The sequence below is a fragment of the Phaethon lepturus genome, unplaced genomic scaffold, assembly GCF_000687285.1.
Source record: "Phaethon lepturus isolate BGI_N335 unplaced genomic scaffold, ASM68728v1 scaffold19919, whole genome shotgun sequence".
Taxonomy (NCBI): domain Eukaryota; kingdom Metazoa; phylum Chordata; class Aves; order Phaethontiformes; family Phaethontidae; genus Phaethon; species Phaethon lepturus.
This window is the reverse complement of record NW_010565801.1, coordinates 1-22949: the sequence shown is the minus strand read 5'-3', so window position 1 is coordinate 22949 and position 22949 is coordinate 1. Positions and strand designations below refer to the sequence as shown.

At 42.0% G+C, this 22949-nt stretch overlaps 2 protein-coding genes across 2 annotated transcripts in view; one reads left to right on the top strand and one right to left on the bottom strand.

The window, feature by feature from the left end:
- Nucleotides 1-2745, top strand: part of AP3M2 (adaptor-related protein complex 3, mu 2 subunit) — a gene marked incomplete at its 5' end in the record, with an annotated part of 7867 nt that extends 5122 nt beyond the window's left edge. The window contains 3 exons of the mRNA XM_010295299.1: nucleotides 637-844; nucleotides 1687-1831; nucleotides 2250-2745. Coding sequence (XP_010293601.1) covers nucleotides 637-844; nucleotides 1687-1831; nucleotides 2250-2350 — 454 coding nt within the window. The remainder of the gene's footprint in view (nucleotides 1-636; nucleotides 845-1686; nucleotides 1832-2249) is intronic.
- A 4376-nt stretch (nucleotides 2746-7121) lies between these two features.
- PLAT (plasminogen activator, tissue) lies at nucleotides 7122-15298 on the bottom strand. The gene is made up of 13 exons (XM_010295298.1): nucleotides 15218-15298; nucleotides 14179-14218; nucleotides 13640-13771; nucleotides 13119-13232; nucleotides 12656-12830; nucleotides 12006-12097; nucleotides 11571-11745; nucleotides 11146-11231; nucleotides 10541-10736; nucleotides 9937-10073; nucleotides 9708-9848; nucleotides 8125-8273; nucleotides 7122-7286 (listed from the first exon to the last, which is right to left on the bottom strand). Exons 1-13 carry the CDS (start codon nucleotides 15296-15298, stop codon nucleotides 7128-7130), a joined length of 1677 nt encoding a protein of 558 aa, XP_010293600.1. The 3' UTR covers nucleotides 7122-7127.
- Between the last annotated feature and the right edge of the window lie 7651 nt (nucleotides 15299-22949).

The window sequence follows — 22949 nt, the reverse complement described above, 5'->3', positions numbered from 1 at the left end:
CAAACTAGAGGGGGGAAAGAGTTAGGCAGTATGGAGTAATCAAGCTGTTGATTTCCTACATCTATAAAAAAAAAATTAGAATATAAGAAGCTAGTTCGATAATCTTACTGTGTTTTTGACATCGCTTAATGGAACTACAAGTTCTTGTCCACTGTTTGCACTCTTTTCTAGAAGCAGCTTACAAAGTACTAACTGGGGTTACAGATTTTAAAGCATTTTGTTAGACTTTGTCAGACTTATCTCAAGTAGGTGAAAAGGAGTGTGAAATCCAACCAAAAGCACAAACATGAAGCTCAAGTGCTTCTGCACTGCATGGAACTACTTGCCAGCTTTGTTGTGACATGCAAAAACATTCCTCATCCTTTGTTCAAGTTTCCTGTTATATTTGATGTAGTTACTGTCCCGTAGAGAGAGGTAGCAAATGAAAATATGGCAAGCTCAATTAAAAAAAGTGTAATTAAGACTTGAGAACCGGATTCTGACTTTGCTCTTATATCAAATGAGCATAGGATTTCCTTCTCTTTTAAGGAGATTGGTTTCCAGTGTTTTCAGTGTAGAAGACGAGGTCTGCATCAGGAAAAGCACAGATGAAAATGAGAGATTGACAAGGACTTTCTGTTCATGTCTTTATTCTAGCCTTGTGGCAATTCCTGTCTACATTAAGCACAACATCAGTTTTCGTGATAGCAGCTCACTGGGACGTTTTGAGATCACAGTGGGGCCGAAGCAGACAATGGGCAAGACCGTAGAGGGAGTGATGGTCACTAGCCAGATGCCAAAAAGTGTCTTAAATATGACCCTCACACCGTCTCAGGGAACACATATCTTCGATCCAGTTACAAAGGTGAGAGGAAAAAGAGAAATTAGATTTTTTTTTTTTTATTATTTTTATTTTTTACCTTTCAACAAATGAAGTTCAGCTGTTCATGCTTACATGAACATTTCCTTGAACATTGCTTTTCTAAATGCAGTATCTTTTCTTGGGATGAGAACTTTTTCTGGATAATTGGATACTAGAAGTTGTCTTAATCCCCACAACAAACAGCTCAGTATCTGAGTGGGTTGTAGTTCTGGTTGCTTGGTGTGTGCAGAAAATCCAAGAACTGGTATTGTATGGTGAGGCATTAGTCCGGTGGATGCTTTACAAACTTCTGCATATCTAGTTGTCATGCCTAATACTGCTTGTTAGATTTGGTCCTTTGCAAACACTGAGGATTTGTTTTGGTTAGTGGGTTTTCATTTGTTTTGGTGTGTCCTGGTTTTGTTGTTTGGAGTGTCCCCCACCAGAGTTCACTTTTTTCCTTATTGCGAACTTAAATTTGATGGTTTAACCCACAGTAGAGCCTCAAGCAACGGTGGTTGTAGCCTCAAGCAGCTACTTGGAAAGGAGGCAATTCTGCATTATTTTTGTCACTTGCACATATGAAATGGGGGCTGTAGCACAAGGAGTGGAAATATCATTCATGGTAGGCTTTTGAGGAACCTCATGGAAAGAGAGAGGCAGAACAAAGGTCTGATGCAGCTGCTCCTTAAGCCTGTACTGTGTCTGCCCAATCTGAAAGGCAAAATACTAAGAAAAAGACCTCTTCCATAAAGAAACATTAAAAGCTGTAATTGGAAGGGGACTCTTATTTAGAGGGTGTTACAGCACTTCTTTTTCATTGCTGCATTTTCTGTTCCTTGAAGTTGCTGTCATGGGATGTGGGGAAAATAAACCCCCAGAAGCTGCCAAGCCTGAAGGGAAGTGTGAGCCTGCAAGCTGGGACATCAAAGCCAGATGAAAACCCCACCATTAACCTGCAGTTTAAAATTCAGCAGCTGGCTATATCTGGTAAGTGACTGTCAGGTAAAGAAACTGAATATTCTCTGCTGTGTCAGCACTCCCTCTGCATGTAGCTGAAGCAGCTTTGCAGGCCTTCTTTCTGCACATTCTATCTGAAACAGGTTATTCAAGTAAAAAAAAATCATGTGCTTTGACTACAGATAGATAGATTTGTTCTCTCTGATGCTCTGTGAAACAGCCTATCTACGTTTCCTTCCATTTTGTGCTTACAGACCTATAAAGAATTTTAGCGTTTGTAAAGAATGATTCTGACAATTAGCGATTGCCAGCTTTTTACCATTCTGTTCACTGCTTGCTAAAACTTTCCCTATGCTTTCTGCACCTCTAATATGATCTTCTGTTCCTTTATCCTGAAGGCCTGTCATCTTTATGTCAGCAGTCTTATGCTGTGTTTGTTTGCCTTTAGGACTGAAGGTGAATCGCTTGGACATGTATGGGGAGAAGTACAAGCCCTTCAAGGGAATAAAATACATGACTAAGGCTGGCAAGTTCCAAGTCCGAACCTAGAGGATCCTGATAGTGAGGAAGGGCACTTTCCTGTTTCTCCTGTCCCTGGCTGTTGGATGCAGCCTCTTACCCCATCCATCTGTTTAGGGATCCTCCCTTGCCTATAGTAGCATGAGCAGGAGAGACAGTGCTTAGGGTGTTGGGAAGCACGGCAAAGTAAGGTTGACCTGAAGCCATCTCATCCCTAGCTGAGTCTGAAGTATTTGGAACAATGGCAGATGGGAGAGGTGTTCAGGTCCCTTGGGATTAGTGAGTCATCTATGTAAGCTTGTATCACCTTCATTTTGCTGTCTTAAAGGAAACTCTAGGGATTTACTGCCTTTTGTAACTCCTCTTCCTTCTATTTTGGTTGGCTTTTCTCCATTTGTACATGATACAAAGTTGAATTTCCACAAACTTAACTCCAGTGTTGATGGTCTGGCATCTGCCCTTCTCCATCACGGGGCATTAGGGTGGAGAGCTTTGCGGTTCTTGGCAAAAGAGATATCATCTAGCCATTCTGCCTTAAAGGGACTGAAAGTGGGAAGGTGGACTGTCCCACTCAGCATGGGAAGTTAAGAAGCCTGAGATTGGGGATCGTGCCACAGAAGGAGGAAGGGAAGAAGTGGATGCTTTTTCTAGATATTTCATAAGCTATCTTGGTCGTCAAGTTTCTTGAATCTCTGGAGATAGACTGAAAACCCCTCCAAATCTTAGGATGGTATCTTATCAGTGTCTGACTGTAGCACATGTGATCTCGTAACTGGTGGGTGGTGATAACCTGAATGCAATTCTGCTTCTCATTTCATCAGTATTTGAAGGTAGGGATTCTCCTAGCTTCTTCAGGGAGTCAGGGAAGAGACAGAGGGGCAGAATTTTTGTGGAGACGGAGCACTCTGATGGAAACTGAAGCTGTGGCTAAATGAAGACGATCACTCCTAGTAACTTGATGGAACCTCTTTTTGTCTCTGCCTGCCTATTATAAATGAAGGTGATACTGCAGTTCTCCTGCTCACTGATGTCTGTTGTTTGAGATAATTGTGTCCTGGTACCTTTGTAGTGTTTCTGGCTGTCCTACCTCATTCCAGTTCCTGTACCAATCAGCTGCTGTGCGGGTGGATTCAAGCCTACGCTGGATTTTCACTGGGACCATCTCTTCTGCAGGAGCTGTTGCTGCATCTGCCCATTCCAGTCTGTGCTACATCTCTCTGTACAGCATAAATAGGAAATGAGAGGCATCTGCACGGTTCTGTATTGTCTGTAATGTGTTCTTTGGCCACTAGATGCCAGTGTGTTTTCTCTGTGGTAGCAAAGTTGTCCTTAAGCTGCTACCTGCGACTACAGCATCTGTCGGGTGTCTGTGAAGTCCAGCATGTACAGTTCATCCTTGTGAACAGAACAAGGTGACCCTAAACGAAGGATAACATACATTCTGGTTTGCATGTAATGGATACTTGCAGCGGATGAGTGGCACCTTGCTTGTGGAATTGCAAGTTCCAGTGCAACTGATGAATACCATAGCAGGTAGCCTTACTGCTGAGCATGTTCAGTGCAAATATAGACTTCAGCAAGGGCATCAATAAAATTCATTTTTACATGTCATCTGTGTCATTTCAGAGTGGTTCGTGTGGGCTTTACAAGAAATAGAGTTGGTATTTGACGGGGGAAGGTAAATTATGTGAATTAGACTGTGGATAGCGGGTGCCTTAGGGAGATAAATGTCTTTACGAATTTGGGATTGTAAGCTTGGAACTAGACCGGTGTCTGAAAAACTAAATTAATTACTTTCTTGGTAATTTTTCTTAGTGTTTCCCAAAAGGAGTGCTGAGCTCTTCCTGGAACCTCAGTGAAACTGTCTTTAGGAATGCAGCTGAACCATTTTTCTTTACTAGGTAGGGCTTTGGGTAGCAGGCTAAGGGCTGTGCTTTAATTAGGAAGACAATAAAATACCTCTTCACTGTCCTGCTCCTCAAGTACTGATATTGTCCTTTGGCTTTGTAGCTTTGTTTTTTAAAGTATCTTTTCTTTCCCACTGAAGTGATTCATGTTACTCGAGATCCTGAAAGGCTTCTTACATGCTTAAGGGTGTCTGGCCCTTACGACAAGTTTTCTGTATCAGTCTGAGGTGGCTGCAAGTTCCTATGGAATGAAAGATGAAGTAGGGCAGAAGGGGGAAGCAGGGAGCGACATCAGTGAGATAACTTGGTAGATCATGATATAAGGAGCTCTGAGAGGAAATATGAGGTGTAGCTGTGTAGTTAAGTTACAATAAATGCTCATGTTGATGGGTTCTAAAATAACTTGAATATGGCCATGTCAGCTGCAAAGTGAGAAGAAAGAGGAGGCAAGCAGATGGCAGTCATTATTACCTTAGACCTTGTTTCAAGATGGTGCTACTGTGTGCTGGAAGAGGACAAGTAGGGGAAAAAAACAGGATAAGAAGAGGAAAACTTGATGTCGTAGAGATGGAAACCATCTTGGGGATTTTTATCAGGGAGGGATGTAATGGGTATACAAGCCAGAGAAATGCAGTTAAATGCGCTGAGTTATGTGGCAGCAACTGTTCAGCAATGAAACACAAGAAGTTAAAGTAAGGCTGGAGAACATAAGTTCTAGTTGTTGGACTGGGATTTGGTAGATCTTGCAGGTTAAGGATCTATTACAAAATGAGAGATAAAGAAGCATTTTAAAAAATTTGGAGTTGATTCTGGGCCCTTCTTTAAGTTAGCTATAGAGTAGACGTCACAAAAGACAGACCAGGATGGAAGGAAGCAACCAGTGCAGAGATGGCACCTAAGGCTTGTGTAGCTCTCTTGCTACCTTGGATATTTCATGTAAGAGTAGTTTCAAGGAGCTGGTAATGGCTGTGATGCAAAACTGTTCTCTGCAGCCTACACTATATATTTTTTCTGAAAGATATCAGTATCAGGTGTGGTTCAGTTACACTTTATTGGTGGCTGTTAGATCACATTGAGCTCAAATAGTGTATTTAATAGACTGTTTGAACTGTGGAACAAAAGTTGCGTTCCTGAGGACACTTACCTGTGTTACTCATTGGAACAGTTTTGGCTGTTTTACAGGCTGCAAATATTTTACAGGCTTGCGAATGCCAGGATAGCAAGGCACAGCAGCACTTGGAAAGGGGTTTATGGGAGAGGAACGGAAATTAATTTGTCTTTTTCTCAGGGTTAATACTTAATAAACTACAATTAACAACAACAACAAAAAATCACACACAAAAAAACTGAATTGTGACTTTTTTTAATAAACATCTTGGTTTGGTTTTTTTCCCCCCCTTCCACTGGCTGGAATATGGGACTCATAGCTGAAGCTAACTGGACTTACACCTCTGTTTCTCTGAGGACATCAGAGAAGATCTCTTTGAGGTCAGTTTCTAAGATGGTAGCTAGAAAGACGTGGACCATTTGTAAAGTAGCCATTTACAAAACCCATTTGAGGAGGTAATGGGCTTCCTTACCAAATTTCTGTACTTACTTATCATATAAGCTGCTCTGTTTGACTAGCAGCTGTGGTAGTAGATCATCAGAGGGCTCCCTAAAACTGTTAGAGTAAACATTTTGAGTTAAAATGTTTTGAATTTCCCAAATACAAGAGACTACTTTTCTAGCTACAATGCCTGACTGATACTAAAGCTAAATTCCTTTTGTAGCCTCAATATAATTTTTTCCTTTTGTCAAACAGTAGTCACACCTGCTTTCTCTTACTTTATGAAACAATTGGACAAGAGAGAATCTCTCAAAGAGGCTTAACTGTTAGGACATGCATAAATACCTCCGAGTGTCACATGGCAACTGCAATGCAAGTAAGTAATGCTTGATTACTGAGATTCTAGTTCACAGTGACTTGGTTGTACCTGTCCTGTCTTCTATTAAAGGACAAATGCAGCCTTGTGACATTTGACTTGATCTTTACTTGTGGATGTAAATTTGGCAGGCACCTGAAACTGCTACCATTACACTTGTCCTTCGTTCACACTAAAGAGAGAGGTTTTGCTTTCATATCAGATGATAATGCATACAAACTTAATAGTCAAAAAGTAATGTGTTGATTCTGTGGCAGATAAGGCTGGTGTTAAGATTTTTAGCTATTCCATAGTTACTTAAATATTTAGTTCCTACCAGGAGGAAAAGCAAGTGGAAGAATAGAATGTCCTAACAAGCGTGCCATCCTGGACTTGTGCAGGGAGTTTAAGCACAGACTCAGTTAATAAATCAGTTCCAAACTGAAAAAGCAAGTAGCATATTGATATGGAAGTAAGCAGCCCATGCCTACAGCTTTGTTCCTTCTACTGGAGTCAAGCTGAAACCAGCTTAAATAACCAAAATAAAATGGTATAAAGACAGAGCTTAAGCCTGACTGGAATGTCTTCCAAATTTACAGCCAAATAAGAAGGAGCAAGATAAATTTTTCAGGAAGTTAAATCTGTCCCCTTTGCTTTCAGTTCACACCTATTCCCAAAACAACATAGCTGCTCATGGGATGCATGATGTTCTCTCCTGGTTTATTCTCTTGGGCCAAAATTTATTTTTAATTGCACTCATGTGATTTGATGCAAGAAGAAGGCTTGGGGATCTGGGGGGAAAGAAGTGTTAGCTTCCGATAACCTATGATAAGGAAAGTAATTTGGGAATGTGCCCTTCCCACACATTGCAGTTTGTCTTGCACTGAAAGTCATAAGCATCTGGACAAACAGGAAGCCCTACCAGCATCCTTAAAGTACCCAGAGGGAAGCTGTGAGGGCATGGCCACAAGACTGTGGATAGTTCATTTTTCTTTCTCAGGGTTTCATGTTGTCCTGAATCCAGTGAAGATAACGATTCACATTTGTATAAACGCCAGGTATGTCTTTGCGGCCACAGCCTATTCCCCAGCTGATGATTCCAATTAGATACATACGATCATCCTTCATACAGACCAGAGGCCCTCCAGAGTCACCCTACAGAGAAGTAGCAGGTTAGTAACAATCTCCTTTGTTGTTTGTTTGGTTTTGTGTTGTTTTCCCACCCCCCACTGTCATTAGTGTTGCACTAGTGTCTACAGAAGTACCCTATGTAGTATGCTCACAAATTAAGAGCTTTTAGTAGCAGCACTTTCACATAAGCTACTTTTGTGTTCTGGACTCCCTCAATGCTCCTCATGGGGAGAGACCCCAAAAAATCTAAAGCGTCTAACTTTGGCACTCATTTATGAAATGTAGGTGGGATGTTGATAAGAACAAAAGGAGGAATGCTCTTATTCAAGCTATAAAGATCCAGGGTGTTCTATACTGCTGTGTGTAACAGTATTAGAGAGCTGTTTAAACAGAAAGGATGTGGACTGAATGCATGCCCTCCTTTTTTCCTCATGTTACAGCTGCTCATTCTCCACCATCTTTTGGCCTTTATTCTTTTCTCCACTTTTCAGTAGAGCGGCACCCCCTTCCTCTTGCAGAACCTTCTGCTGAGTGTTTTGCATGCTCACATAAGAGAAAATACTAGGAAATGCTACTGAGGTGGAGCTTCCTGATCAGTTTTGTGGTATTTCCCATATTTGGGATTTTCGGTCTGTATTGTTCTAGTTTGCTTGGTTAAGTGTGGCCTGCTTTCCCAGCTATGGCAGGCAGAGGAAGAAAAAAGAGGAGCCAGCAGTTCTGTTCTGTTCAACAAAAGTCTACTAGGACTTCCATGTAGCCAAATGCAGAACTTCTTTAAACTATTTTCTGAAGCTTTTCGTTTGGTTAGCTCAGACTATCATGGACAGACTTAAAAAGAAAAAAGGAACAGAATCGGGTTTACCTTGCAGGCATCATCAAGGTGCCTTGTGTCTCCTGCACATAACATGTTGTCTGTAACTGTCCGGTTGTCTAGATGCTGTGCTGTGCACCGACTGGCTGGAAACAGTCTGACATGGCCTTCTTTCAGGTGCTCTGAATAGAACGGAGAAACTGGAAGAAAAACAACCATGTAAATATGTATATATGTCTGTGTACATCTGTGTATATATATTAAAAAAAAAAATTTACAGTTCAGTATCCATCATTTAGGAGAGAGTAAACAGAAGTAGCTGAGGGTGGGGAGGTGGTTCAACTAATACTTCCTTGCCAAAGGATCTTTTTTAATTCTGGGGGGTTCTGCTTTGCTAATGAGAACAACTTAAATCTAATTGAGAGAGAATGTTGCTTCTTTATCAAGCTTAAATGCTAAAGAGGTTTCTGTAGGCTCCAAATTAAAGACTGCTGGATTTCTTGGATAGGTAAGTCATCTTTGCACAGTTACATCAATCAAAATGAAGTCACAGGAAGTGCCTATGAAAATCACTAACTATGAAACAGGATCCTGCCTTTTTAGTATTAGACTTTCACTAATAAAAATCAGATAATACTGAGTAACTGGATAGGAATGTACACTTGTGTTATGTTGGAATGGAAGGGATTTTGTTTGTTTTGGGTGTTGGTTTTATTCTCCTGCATAGCTGCAATTGCACAAAGCTGAAAGTTGGCAGGATTGTTGTTTTTCAGTCTAGTTTGGAATGACAGTTGCAGCATCCTTTCCCTCTCAAAGAGTTTATCCTGTACTCCCTGCAAGCAATGCTGAGGACCAGCTTTAAAAGCACTTTAAAAACACTTTATGTCACACTCATATGTTAAAATCTTCAAGTCTCTTCCAAAAACCCCATGAGTTCAAATCATGATTAGGTCTTGTTATGATGGATACTTCACAATCTCTGTCTCAAAGAGTTTACAACTCGGAGAGTAAAAATAAATTAGTAGAAAGTGCCAGTAAAGTAAGAGCTGGGGGTTTTTTTGTTTGTTTTAAATATAGGTCAGCTTGTGTATACTTTCGGGCAAGTTTTATTCCTGTTTTTTGTAGCTCACTTTAAAAAACATTTAGCCAGCCTTTTAATATATATCAGAGATTGTTATTTCTTTAGTTGGGTTTTTTTTTTTTTGCTAATCACTGCACAGACAATGTATCTTTTAGAATAAAGCAACTACCTGCGATTGTATAGTATATTAAATCTTGACAGAAATGGATTTCTGTCAGAATGACAATATATAACTGTACTCAGTACAGCAGAAATGTGGCAGCCCTGATTGCAACTGTCTTTCCTACCTTCTCCATTGTGCCATTTTTTGTGTTTCTACTGTTGGAGAGTATCAAGGAAGACTCTACTAGCCCATGCAACTGACAGAACTCAGACAAGTGAAATACACAAAAAGAAGTTTTGCTATAATTTATCTCCTACATAAGCATACGTTTCGTAGTGCTGATAGAAGCCCATATAATAATTCAGGGGGGTCACACATTAAACAATGCTAAAGGCTTGAATTCTTTGAGGGCAGGGGACCCAAACTTTGGACATAGCATCTTCTACTTACATTCTTCATTTCTGCCATAACCAGAGATCTCACATTCAGTCCAGTCAGGCAGCTGCAGTTCTGGTGTTGGGAGGCAGGCAGCACGGACAGTGTCTGTTTCAATAGCACAGTTTTCTGCATCTGAGTTCAACTGCAACAGAGCTGAAGAGGGAAAAAAATCCCCAACTTCATTAACACAAACTTGAGCCAGCTGTGACCTTCCCAGTCACAAGGTCAGAAATGTTCTTACCGATATCATTGTTGAAATTTTCTGAGTCAAATTTCTGATGCACAATGTAGTTCTTCACTTGAAAGTTTTGTTCATTTTCCTCAGGAGTTGCTCGTGAAGTCCTACCCAGCACAATCTTCAGCTGATTTGTACTAAAGCTGAAGAACAAGAGTCTTACTTTCTTCCTGTGCTAACTGGAGTGGACCTTTCCCTTGAAGATGTGCTGTTGGAGCTTCTGCTTTTCATATTTTACCACTATTACCCAGGCAGTTTGACCTCAAGTGTCATATTTGCCTTTGTTTTTGCACTAATTGCTTTACATGGCAAAGCTCCTCTGCCAGCCCCTTGCTCTTCTCAAGTTTCAGATGGCTCTGCATCTGTATTGTCAACTTTGTTCTTCAGCTATTTGATAGTCTGCTGTGGTACCTTAATGCCATGCTGCTAGGTTGCCCAGTAAATGGCTGTCTGTAATGCTCAGCACAATAACTCTATAGTCTTTAGTGTAGAATGACTTACTGGGATGAAGAGCTTTTTTCTGAGTCTTTTACCCTTCCAGTAAGGCTATACTGGATGCTTCCATTCTCCAGATTCTTTTCCCTTAGACAGTACTGAATCCTCAACTTACCCTTCCTCAAAACAGTGAGCAGCTGACAAAACCCAGCAGGAACTGATCAGAATTCCTCCACAGAGGAAGTGCTCTCCGGGTGCTCGGCGATACTTCACAAAGATGGCAGCTTGCCATGGGTGAGCTGCAATGTCTGCATAGGAGCCACCTTTGATCCTGTACTGGTGTACACTGCGCTGCCGTAAACCACAGGTGGCTGTGGATGACAAACCCAGAGACAGGCTTTTTGTTCAGACACTCTTGCTTTGAGTTTGGGGTTAAGAGCCTGTTAGTCGTCAGTGCATGTTGAGGCAGCCTGATGTGAACTGTTTAGTATCTGACTCATTCCTGTTTCCTAGGAAACTTGTATTCTGATTTGAAAAATACAGTAAGGAAACCCTGCCTTGTCTGTCCTCCATTTCTGCAATCTTCCCTTCTGGCAGAGAAAAAGGCACTTCTGTGAGACTAGAGCCACAGAATCTCTTTCTACTCTGAAAAGCTTGCTTTTTTTTTTTTTCCCCCTCCAGCTCTTATTTTACTCTAAGAGGCTTGAGTTTAATACAGATGACATGCAGAACAGTAATGCCTCAAAGAAAGAGAAGAATCAGGAGTGCTAGCATTCTTACAGCAAGTGGGCACAGTGCAGTACTCCCATGTGAGCTGATTTCCTTTCAGTACATGGCACCAGGGCTTGCTGTCATTGTCAGGATTCCTGCAGCACAGGAAAAAGAAGAACTATTTGTATTATCAGATCTGCAGGGAGTTTTGGGAGACCTAAAGGTGGCAGACTGTGACCTGAGTGTACTCTTTTTGCTTTTTCTAGAGATACAGAGGGCCCTAGAGGCACATGGCATTTGCATTTATGGAGTCTGATGTTAGAGAAGCATAGATAGCCATTTTATTCCACATGAGCTATTGTCAGTGAGCTTCATTCCCAGCAGTAATATACTTCCTGTGCTTTAATAACCCATGTAAAAGACTAGAGCCATGCCTCAAGAGTACCACAAGGATGTTTGGTGGGATTTTTTTAATTCTGTAACTGACTACATACCGGCAGAAATTGTGACTACCAAGGCCCAGCTGGTAAGCATCTCTTCTCCAAGAAGTATATAACTTGTTGATAAGGATTCGAGAATTCCACCTCAAACAGGTAGCTCCAGAACTGGTAACACTGTGGCTGCCTCGGTAATCTGTGCCTCTTCCAGATTTGCAGTTGATATTCCCAGCTTTAATAAGAAAACTGCACATTAACCAATGGACGTGAACCCATCAGCTGTTCCTAACTGTGATTTCTGCCAAGGCATCTATATATTAACTACACTTATCTCAGTCTCTCGGTGTCATAAATATTAAAAGCTTAGAAATGATTTAACGTGACAGTCTCAACTTTTCAGGCTACAGAAATAGCACGAGTCCACAGAGAACCCTTACATATGCAGTGAATAATGGAAGCTCTAAAGTCCATTCCCTGTCCCCCTGCATGTACCTTTTGAACAGGAGGGCACACTGCAGTGTTCCCAGATGTACTTTCCCCCTTTATAGATATAGCACCAAGGTCTGGAATCTTCATCTGGGTTTCTGAAAGAGTTATGATATTATGCATCATTATAAAGCTATTGTTACTAATCCCGTATTTGCCATCTAGTTTGGTAACTTAATCCTGCTCTGCAGTGAAAATGTGGACTGAACCATCAGAAGTCGTTTGGATTCCTATTTTAATTATAAAATTGTGGAGTACATGGAGGTGAGGATGAGACAGCCAGTAGCTAGCAGGAGTGGGCAGCTTGTTTGCGCAGTTTAGCTTGTGTACAGGAAACACTGTATTTTTAGAGTTTTGAGCAGGATCTGGGGCTGCAGGCAACCAGCTTACAAAGGAAGTTTTAGGCACTGAGAAGGGACATGGGAAAGAATATGGGGTGAGAGATGTATGCATTTTGTAGTCTGTCATAAACATCCAGTCTAGATAGATCTGAAGTTCACGTATGTCCACAGAAGTTGCAATTGCTGCCCATGGGCTGCACCATATTTGCACCTGTGCAGAGTGTTCTCTGCTTGGTATTAGAGTGCTGCAAACAGCCATTCCTTTGCTCCAAGCTCTTAGAATGGACTGATTCCTGTGTGCCATCAGCCCCTCACCTGCAATAATTATGATTGCCCAATCCCAGCTCAGCAGCATCCTCTCTTTGGCCGCTGTACATCCGGCCCACCAAGCCATTGCTATTCCAATTTAAACATTCAGTTCCGCTCTCTGTCATGCTCCATATACCCCTGTATGTTACTCCAGCATCTTTGTAGCACTTAACTTCAGTATCTGAACAAATGGAACAAAATGTTACTATAAGGACAGCATCCCAAACTCTGCTTCCCTAGCCAGGCAGACTGTATGTATACACAAAGGTCTTCAGCTCCAAAATTCAGTGTTTTATTAAGAGATACTGAAAACAGCCCAGGTGTCCTTCTTAGAAATTCTTTGTGGTATTAACTTTAGAATAAAAAGGAGAGCCTAGTGTGCAGCAGCAGGTTCTGGGTACCTCATCCTCCTGCACTGCATAGCTAAAACCAGTAGCATTGTTCACAGTAATTGATATGGTATACTTGCCTATTTCACACTGCTTCCCAGAGAAACCTTGGTGGCACTGGCAGATGAAGAGCTGTGGGGAATAATATGCCTGTGAACACTGGCCCCCATTGTAGCATTTATTTCTAGTGCAGGCTGTGGAATAAGCACAAGGCAGGAAATATTGTTAGATTTTACAGAAGCAGCTGGCAATGTGTACCCATCTTTCCTCTCCTGTCAGTCTCCTTTAGCCTATTCTGTTTTTCCCTGCCTACCTGTTATTGTCATGTGCTTACAATCTTTGTGTAGCGCTTACATTCTTCCTTTGCTCCATTCTCTCCACATACACTATTAGGAGCCTTCCTCAGCCCCTTGCCCACTCCTGCTTAGTCCTGCCTGAGTTGGTATATATTAGTATTTTCATTTCTATTCTATTCTATTTCAAGCCAAATTTTCTGTGTGATAACTCCTTCCTTGACAGTGGAGTTCTTTAGGATGATTAGATAGACAATCTTTCATCCTCCACCATTTTCTTTCTCTTTTTTTTTTTTCTTCATACTCACCTCTGACAGGCACAGTGTGGCAGCGACTCCGACCACTGTCGCACCTACAGTATTCTATTCTGCTCCCTGAGAGCCTCAGCCAGGTCTCCCTGTGCGGGTAAATTTCTCCAGATGAATTGTCTGTGCAAATGGCTGTAATTGGAGAAAGGAAATCTTTTAGACATTCAGGGAAAAGACCTGGCTGAGCAAAAGAACTCCCTTCTCTTTCCAGGAGAAAAGTCTCCATGATAGGACCATCTGTCTAATGGGCTGCCCTTTTCCCTTCTCAGACCACAGTTGTCCCATCTGTGTCACTGCTGTGTTGTTGGATGTACTGTGGCACTATAGACTGGTCTCTTTTTCTTTGAAGAGGTGCAGAGGGAGGGGAAAACTTTGTTCTTTGACTTGTGGATGGTATTAACAGTCTGGTATTTTGCCTCATCTCTCATCCAGATAACCATGACAAACAGCTTTCAGGCTCCATTCCCTCAGCATCACCTGCTTTCCCCTCCTTTGTCCATAAAGCTCCAGGTAACACGGCTGTAGTTTGCCTGGCTTACCTCTAGATCTGGCTCCCCGTTTGAAACGTATGCGTAAGCCCTGCAAGCAAAGAAAGAAGTTTATTCTGTGAGTAACTTCTCTCTTAAGAAAACTGAGAGAACAAGTGCCTCCAAAGAGCCAGTCCTCTTCTTCAGGTCTTGTACATCAGGGGACCTCTGAGCAACTGTCTGCCCTCCTTGTTGGACAGTACAGTGAAAAGTGCCTTTAGTACCTCAGGATGGGTACAGAGAATTGTAAATCATTGAGCTGCCACAGATTACCAGGTGATTGCTTGTCATCTGAGTGGTGTCAAGTTGAGACGTGTGAAGTGATTATGTGCTTTTCGGGCATTGCAAGTGCTAACTAAAGCTTGCCAGCTTTCTGCTATTTGAAGGAGGTTCAAGCAAATAATTTCCAAAGAAGTAAATATGAACAAGCAGTTGTTTTTGCTCATTGACATGCAGTTTCCCTGTAAGCCTTTGTAGCTTGATTAACTTTGAGGGAGATGTCTCCTGTAGCCGATTAAATAAAATATTTTGGATAAAGTTTTAAGTAAGAAACCAATCAGCCCACAAGAGGAAGAATAACTTAAAAAGAAAGAGGAAGGCTGTGATAGAAATTTTTTGAGAAAGAGACTCAACATTTTAGAATTGTGTAGGGCTTACTCAAGCTGTGCAATGTGAGGCTTAAAGTGAGGGGACATGGGAACCGTCAGTGTCCAGTTGTGAGAGTAATGCTGAAGGTGATGACAAGAGAAAGAACATTAAAGGATGATCACAATGGAACTCTTACTAACAGTGAAAGGTGACAGTGAACAGAAACACCAAGAAGATTTGGAGAAGCCTTCCTTACGGAAAGGAAAACCAGACAGGATAACACAGTACTGTAAATCCTAGCTTAGAGGTAGACTACTTTGTAAGGTTTTCTTTCCTCTGATTTCTAGTGATATAACCAGATTCTCCTCCTGTCTGATGCAGGCAGCTGGAGTCGATGGTAAGGAAATGTTGCTGAAAATGCAGGAGGATGGCAAGAGTGTTACTTGATGCACTAGCCTCTTACCGGGCATGGAGTAGTCATGATTGCTCCGACCAGCAGGAGGAGACATGGGAGTTTGCCCTCCATTCTGAGTGTTTTCCACATTACCTCCAAATCTCAAGTTACCTATAGATGAGACAAAAGATGTTGAACAAAGGCATTTTACAGTGTGAATAGAGTTCAAGATCATATGTTTAAATAAAGGTTTTAAATTGTGAAAGTTTTTTTTACATTAAAACACACTTTCTACTCTGCAGTTCTCAGCCATCTGGCCTAGCTGTCCCAGTGTCTCTGGACAAGGGAAACTGCCAGCCTGGACCCAGATATGCTTTTATTTGATAAACTTAGAACCCAAACAAGCTAAAACATACCCTTTTAGGTCTGGAGGAAACTCAGAGAGTGTTTCCTGGGGAATAACAGTCGTAGAAGTAAATTTCAAGTCCTTTTTCCCAAGGTTGCTGGAAGCCAACAGTATTGTGTGTGTTACTATGAGAGATGGACTTGTCTAATGAAGGAGTGTAGTACTGACTGGAAAGTGTTAGTTGAGATTTAGGTCACTGAGGCCTACCTAAGAGATCTCTTGCAGGGGCACAAAAATCTGCTGAAAGGTCAGTCTGTGAAAATAGTGGTTTAAGAGGATTTGTATTTTCTGCACAGAATGGGTGAGAGTGCGGGCTTCTCTCTTGTGTAGAGGATGCGTCAGCGAGGAGACTTTGGTTAACGATAGGTGGGGACAGCACTGCTGTTTCTTTGGTTTTCAGTATTTCTACAGCTTTTCCCCAGCTGAGCTTTTAGTTTCCACTATTGTCATATGTTTTTGCTAAAAAGCGAGAGTATGGCAATTGGCTGGCAAGCTAGCTTTTGGTCTGGTGTTCTCATTTATTCATTGTAGCACTTCTTTCCATGTGTCACTTCTATGCAGTCACAACTATGTCTTATTCCCTCTAATCCCTTCAGTAGCTTTACACTTCAGACAAAGCCCTCTTCCATCTCACATGAAGATTTTTTGCCTCCTCCAGGCTGATTTGCATAGCCTGTCTCCTACAGCAGTAGTCTTAGGAGAGAACCTCCAATGATCTCCTGTAGGAGATCACCAGCTGGTATGGTGTGGCTGGGGTTAAGGATGAATCTGGATTTCTCCCTCCATTCACCTCATTTGCTTTGAAAATCTACTTCTCTCTTCACTCATCAGAGGTTAATTTCCTACCTGGTGAAATTGCTGCTCTGACCTGGCCACAGATAGCTACAGGAAGGACATTCGGGTACTGTGATCCATCTGTATTTCTTCCTACTGTAGCAGAATTTATTTCTGTCTGGCCTTGAGCGGGCAAGTTTCTTGGCAGAAGCATGAATTTAGATTTCTGCAGCCACTGACTGCAGTGAGATATGCTACCATCTTGTGCGCTGGTTTCTCCTCCCCCCATTTATTTCCGGACAAAAGAGGAAAAATTATTTATTTCACCAAAGTCGAGCAGCTTGTGTAAGTGCTGACTGGTTTAGGGCAGCTACTGGGTGGAGAGAAAATTCTGAGTAGCGGTTGGGCACGCTCATAACACGGCATAGTCTCAAGTCTATACAAAATTTTACCACTGAAATTAAGCAACATGGGTTTTTTCCCTTGTTGTACTAAATGCCATTTCTAATCTCATCCTCATAGCAGAAAAATAACGCTGGATGTGACAATCAGTGAAGGGCTTTCTGAGGTGGTCTGTTGCCTGTGAAGGTAATGCGCTTTGCTGTGGGCTTCTGGCTCCTCTGTTAATCCCTGTAGGAAAAATCCCTGAGAAGATTTATTTTGCCCCTTCTTTTATCTTTGTGACTTTGTAGTAACTGTAAAAGATCAGCCAAATGTATGTATGTAGAAGAACTCCAGTAAAGCCTGACCTTAGCAGCATGAATTTGGTAGCTAGAAGTTCTATTTTATATTTGGAAACACTGCTGAACTTGAGGACTTTAAATGAGAATTTGTTGGTACACCAACAGGACTCTCTGTTGGAGGGGAGGAGGCTGTTGTTCATGGCAAAACTTAAATCAGTAAGATAGATACAAATGATTATACAGTGTCAGAAGTATAGAAACCTAGTGCCTATGGGACTCTTTGGAAATAGGGCATTGAATACCAAGGTCCAATACATCTACTAAAAACTGGGAAGGTATTACTGATTTTCAGAGTTGAGTAATAGCTTTTGAGGACTGGAGTTATCATTATTATGTAATCTAAACTCTTAAAATAAAAGATTAATAACTTCATCACAGGTTTCCTGACTTGAACCCATAATTTTCTTACTAAAAGTAAGTTACTCCTGCATGCAGTAATAGTAGCTCTTTTTTACAATTGAACGAGACCTAAGTAATCACCAGTGTGAACATATTTAGCTTGCTCTTCTGTACTAACCAAGACTGCTATAGTAGTCAGTTAGATGACCGAGATGATGAATCGGGAGTGCGATGTAGATGGGAAGCCCCCTGCTTTGAACAAGCGCGGCACCATAGGTCCATTTTCTCTCTTCCTTTAAAAATACAACGCCTCCTATACAAACCAAGAGCTGGGAGTCAGGCAGAGTAGCAGGCAAGAAGATATAATTTCATTCCCAATCTCTAGGTTTGCTCTGCAGTTCCAATTCTTTGAAATAATATTCAGGTGCTGTCTCCCACACTATTAGCTTTTTATCATCTGCATTATATGGTCCTGGAGCAAGTAGAAAGCTAACCCAATTATTGAGAAAGCTGCTTCCAGAGATTAGGAGCTCAGGCTCTGTTTATGTCAAGACAGAGAAGGCAGCTGGATAATAGCTGGTGAAATTGGAGTGTGACAGATGAATGAGCCATAAATTTGGACTCAAGGTGAAAAAGGGAAGAGAGTTTGTTGGAGGCTGGTGGTGTTGGTTTTGTTTGGGTTTTTTTAAAGCTTGTTCAAAGAAAAAGCAAAATGCATAAATATTCCAGTCTGAAGCAGAACTAGGAGTACAGCAGCATAGTTCAGGCTATTGTTCCCGTCATTAGACCACACAAAGAGGAGACTTAAGTTGCAAGTCAGACTGAAAAGATTGGCAGGAACAGCTTCTGAGGACCTTAGTTACTCCAAGTCTTGTCTTCAGATCACATCTTCATGATGAGATCCTTGCAATTCCAAGCATCTCTCAGGGATTTGTATTAGTATGCAGATTTTGTAGTATACTTTTAATATACTTTTCAAGCCATTTCTCACCTCTTGGGAAGCATTTTGCATTGTATAGCAATCCTTTTATAAAAGCTGTAAGAGTGACTTCCAAATAGGCATTGACTTCAGTTGAATCTGATCTAATTCAGCAGCATTCCCCAAGCTGAAGTGGATGATCTGAACTGCTACCCAGAGTCACTTGGTTGCTGCTGTAACCCTGTGTTATATTATCCTTACTCCCTGCAGCTGTAGCTCATTATTGGAGCTATGCAGGCTTGTGTTCTGAATCCCACAGTGGCAAGCTTTTAACTTGCTAATTGTTAGTACCACTGGTCATCTTTGTTCCTATCTGTGGAGAAGGCTTAAAGTTCTTAAGGACAGCTTTAAGGAATGCGAATCTGCTAACTAGGACCTTGTTAAGGAAAGGTTAATTCAGTGAAACTACTTACCAGAGTTTAGCTGCTTTGTTAGAATTTCTCTCCGCGAAGCACTGTAAAGAACTGTTGAGAACTCATTTCTGAGGTACCTGCTAAAATGCCCCCAAAACAAACCAACACGGGTGAAATCTGAATTTTGTTTGTTTTTTTTTTTTGTGGGAGGACAGAGTGGCAAAGCTGGCCTAACTAGTATCTTGGAGGAAGTCATAGCTGCCTGAAACCAGCAGAAAACTGTAACTATTTTTCAGGGGGGAGGGGGAAACATCTTTTAAATTTAAAAAAAAAAAAAAAAAAAGGGTATTTTGGTCTTGGACACTGACCTGAAAGGAGTCGTCCCTATTTAAAAAGCACCTGTATGGTTTAATCCAAGTTTATCCCATACAGTCCCCTATGCAAGCAGATACTAGTCTTACACAGCATATGTTTATACAGTAGAATGCAACAGTTAGTGTCCCTAAAGTTGTCTTGCAGCGAATACTACATCCTTTCTTCCACTTATTTCTGCTGCCCCTGTTCAGGCTATCTTACCCTAGAATGTTTCAGCCCTTCCCGCCTCCTTTCCCCCTCTCTGTGGAGGGATGTCTGTCCATCCTTTGGTGGCTGCTGTCCCACTATGCATGGAAAACTGCTAACAGATGTTGCCAGATGTTTATTTTCAGTTTCAGGAAAGGTACACCTTAAGCCAGCAATTGGAATGCTCCGAATGATAAGCCCTATCAAACTGAAACCATATAGCTGTTTGAAAAATACCATGTTTACAAGACTCCAAGCAATATGCTTTCTGGTAGGGCTCTCCTAAACAGTTTGTGCCTTCTGCTTTCACCCTTTGCTTCCTCTCTCATCAAAAATACTCCAGCAATAATCCAGAGGCCTAGATGTGGTAGTCTGACATTTTGATTCTACACTTTCAGGCACATTAGGACATAAAGATATACAATACCCTAAATGTATGTGTCTCTGCTTACTTTACATCCCACATATTAATTTATTATTAATAACAGCCCTTCTAAGCAGTAAGAGTGTGAGTATTATCTTACTGATGTGGAATAAGACCTAAAAAAAGGATGTATCTTATCAAGGACAAACCAAAGATAATTAATAGAAAGTAGCTCTCCCCTCCCATACGCCTCCCAATAACCTTGTATGTCTATTCCAGAATACTTTAATTCTGATTCTATAGCACTAGTAGCTTTCTTGCTGATGAAGAGCAATCTTGATCTATTTCAAGCAAAAGCCTGCAGATCCTTTCTGCCTTTTCCTTCCTTCTAGAGAAAGTGCTTCTGTATCCTTTTTTTTCTAAATTGAGCAGATGACTATCAGACTCGTACTATTTCTCTTTAAAATATAACAGTGGACAGACCTCTGCTTTTGGGGAAAAGAATTAAAAAACCCAATCGAAACAAAAAAGTAAGATTCTGTAGTCTTTGAAGACATCGGAGGAAATGGGTATTTCAAACTCTGGCTTCGTTTTGGGAATCATTCTCAATATTTCCTGTGGTTTTAGCCGCATTTCAAAAGCATGTTTAGGAAGAACTGAAGACGACCCGCCCTCCTCCTCTTTGTCCCTCCATTATCCTGGTTGGAAGCGGGGCGGGGGGCCGGGTGTGTGTGTGTAAAGCGTCGTCTGATCTCCTCCCAGGTAGACGATAAATTATCCTTTCACAGCTACCTCTCTGGGCCTCTCGTTATCATCAAGATATTTGCCCGTAACTCTTTGTTTGTTTTAAGTTCTTTCGCTAGTGTTCTTTGTGTAGGAGACTCCTCCCTGCTAACTGGTCAGAGCCTGAGGCTGTCAGCCCTTTTCCTGGCATAGCTGAAGCTTTCTTGAAACGGCTGACAGCTAGCAGCTTTACCCAGCATTATGAATCTCTTCGAAAGCTGAAAGGCAATAGCTCAGTTAGTTAACTACCACGGTGCTTCAGTGGGATTTATTAAATAATAATATTTAAGAGTTTTTAATGACAATGCCATTGGTGTTGAAAACGGGAAATGCACTTTTGAAACAGGTGCGGAATAGTACCTACCTTTTTGCTTTTCCTCTTCTGTAGTCTGCTGATGATTTCCTTTCCAGACCACTCTGGTTTTGTGTTTTGTGCGCCTCTGATCTGTCTGAACGGCTCCTGTCCTACTTAAAACTCCACTCGAGGGGGTGGAGACTCCAGGGGGCAGAAGGGCGTGCTTTCCCCCACCCCCGCTCCTTCCAGGGGATCTGGGGCTGATCCAGGACAGGGTGGCTCGTGTCCAGAGTATTAGGGAGTGAGCCTGTGCTGGAGCAGGAGGAAAGCTTGCTTGATGAAGTGAGAGGGGCATGCTGGATTTTTCTGGTTTTGTTCTTTCTCTCTTCCAGTCAGAGAGCAGATTCAGCCTTCAAAACAATTTTTCCCCATTGAACACCTTAAGCTTCAGTGACAGTGAGAATAGTATGTATCCGTTATGATGAACTGTCCCATCATGCTTCTAGGAACATGAAGGGGCAGTGCCCCAGGTGAATGCATGGGTGTATTATCTCTAACGTGACCACTGGTCTGCAATCTGTAGACTTAGTCCTAGCACTGAGAAACTCCTGTTTCAAGCAAGAGCACAATGTGCTGTGCTCTGAATGGCATCTATTGAGACCCTTTGGCAGAGAGACCCTGACCTGTGTGTGGAGCAAAGCATGCCGTGAACGGTGCCACTGGGAAAAGAAATGGTCAGAGGAGCTCTCAAGCTAAGTGGGGACGATGAGCAAAACTTCTAAGGATCCTTAGATAGAAATAAGAAATGGCATGTTGAGGACCAAAGAGTTAAATGTTAGCTGATACTGTCCATGCTAGAAAATGAAGATCTACTCACCAGGGTGCAGTCACATGGTACTAGATTATCAAAGTATGGCAGACAAATCTGAATGATCGGTTTTAGAGCTGAACTTAGGGCTGGGCTATGAAAACTGTCAGTGATGCAATTATTACAGTAATGGATGTGTCCTAACTTCTAGGAACTGATTCACTAGAAATCAGGTTCCTGATACAATTTAATGTAAGTATGGACATAAGAAATAGTGTGTGAGGGATCTCCATCTTCAGGAATTAGCTGCATAGAGTCAGTTGGGAAGCGTGGCAATGGTTGTTTTGCACATTGGCAAAGATGAAACACTTTGAACTCTGAATTTTTGCTCTGCTCTGTGTGGAAATCTATGTCAAGGTTATCACGTCTATAGCTCTGAGGGTCACAGTGCTCTGTGGTGTGGTGGTAACATTACTGCCATAAATCTGATTTAAGGGCAGCTGTGTTTCACTGTTTCCAAAAGGGACTCCCAGTTGTTGAGAAAAAAGCTGATTGGACACTGCTGAGTGAGCAGTGGCTAATTTATATTATTTTTAAAGATAACAGCTATTTGCTGCTGGACTTCCAGATTAAAGATGCTAATCAAAGTAATGGCTGTGGGAGAAGATTTCAGAAGTTATTATTTCCTGGCTTTTCACAGCTTAAGGACAGCTATACCTGTCTGAGTGTGTGGTGTGGGTGCCACTTGTAGTGCTTAACGTATTTTAGGAAAGCCAGCAATAATATTGTCTCTTCTCTCAAGCACCATCTACTGGCTTACATCTAAGCTGATCCTGTCTCAGGATAGAGTTTTGGCAGAACTGTTTAATGTTAGTGATGAAGTGTGTCATCATGACATCCTACAGCATCCAAGCCCACCACCCCCTAGCAAGACACCTCTGTGCCTGGTGGCCTTTGCGGGTTCAGTGCCTGCAACTGGCCACACTGCGGGTCTAGCTGTACACCTCCCTCCCTGCACTGTTGCGCGTCTTTGTAGTGGCATTAAAATGCTTAATGTCAGCCAGCCCAGGAGGAAGCAGCGTTTAAGCTCAATGTAATGAACAGAATAATGTTTTGGCTTGGGTGTGGTGAGATGGGGAACTGAGGGAAAAAAAAAGACGTTTCAGTACGTTTAGCAGATTTTAAAGAAGCTGTGAAAGACAGAGCAGCTCTACTATTTTACTTAAATGGCCCACGAGCACTACTCGCCTTTCACCCCGAGTCCCTGACTCCAGGAAGGATGGTGGTCGTGACGATAGCGACGCCGCTGCTCTTCGGCGGAGTGGGCTTGGCGACACGGCCGGCAGCTCCCGCCCCCGGCACCTGCAGGCGCGCCCGGGCAGCGCGGCTCCTTTAA

What these genes read in the sequence shown, in the direction of transcription:
- PLAT (XM_010295298.1), bottom strand. Translation starts at nt 15,298, where the DNA reads ATGTGGAAAACACTCAGAATGGAGGGCAAACTCCCATGTCTCCTCCTG. An exon ending in TCATGACTACTCCATGCCCG is followed by an intron (nt 14,219 to 15,217) that starts GTAAGAGGCTAG and finishes CTTTGCTTGCAG; the next exon opens with GGCTTACGCATACGTTTCAA. An exon ending in GGCAATCATAATTATTGCAG is followed by an intron (nt 12,098 to 12,655) that starts GTGAGGGGCTGA and finishes TAACTCTTTCAG; the next exon opens with AAACCCAGATGAAGATTCCA.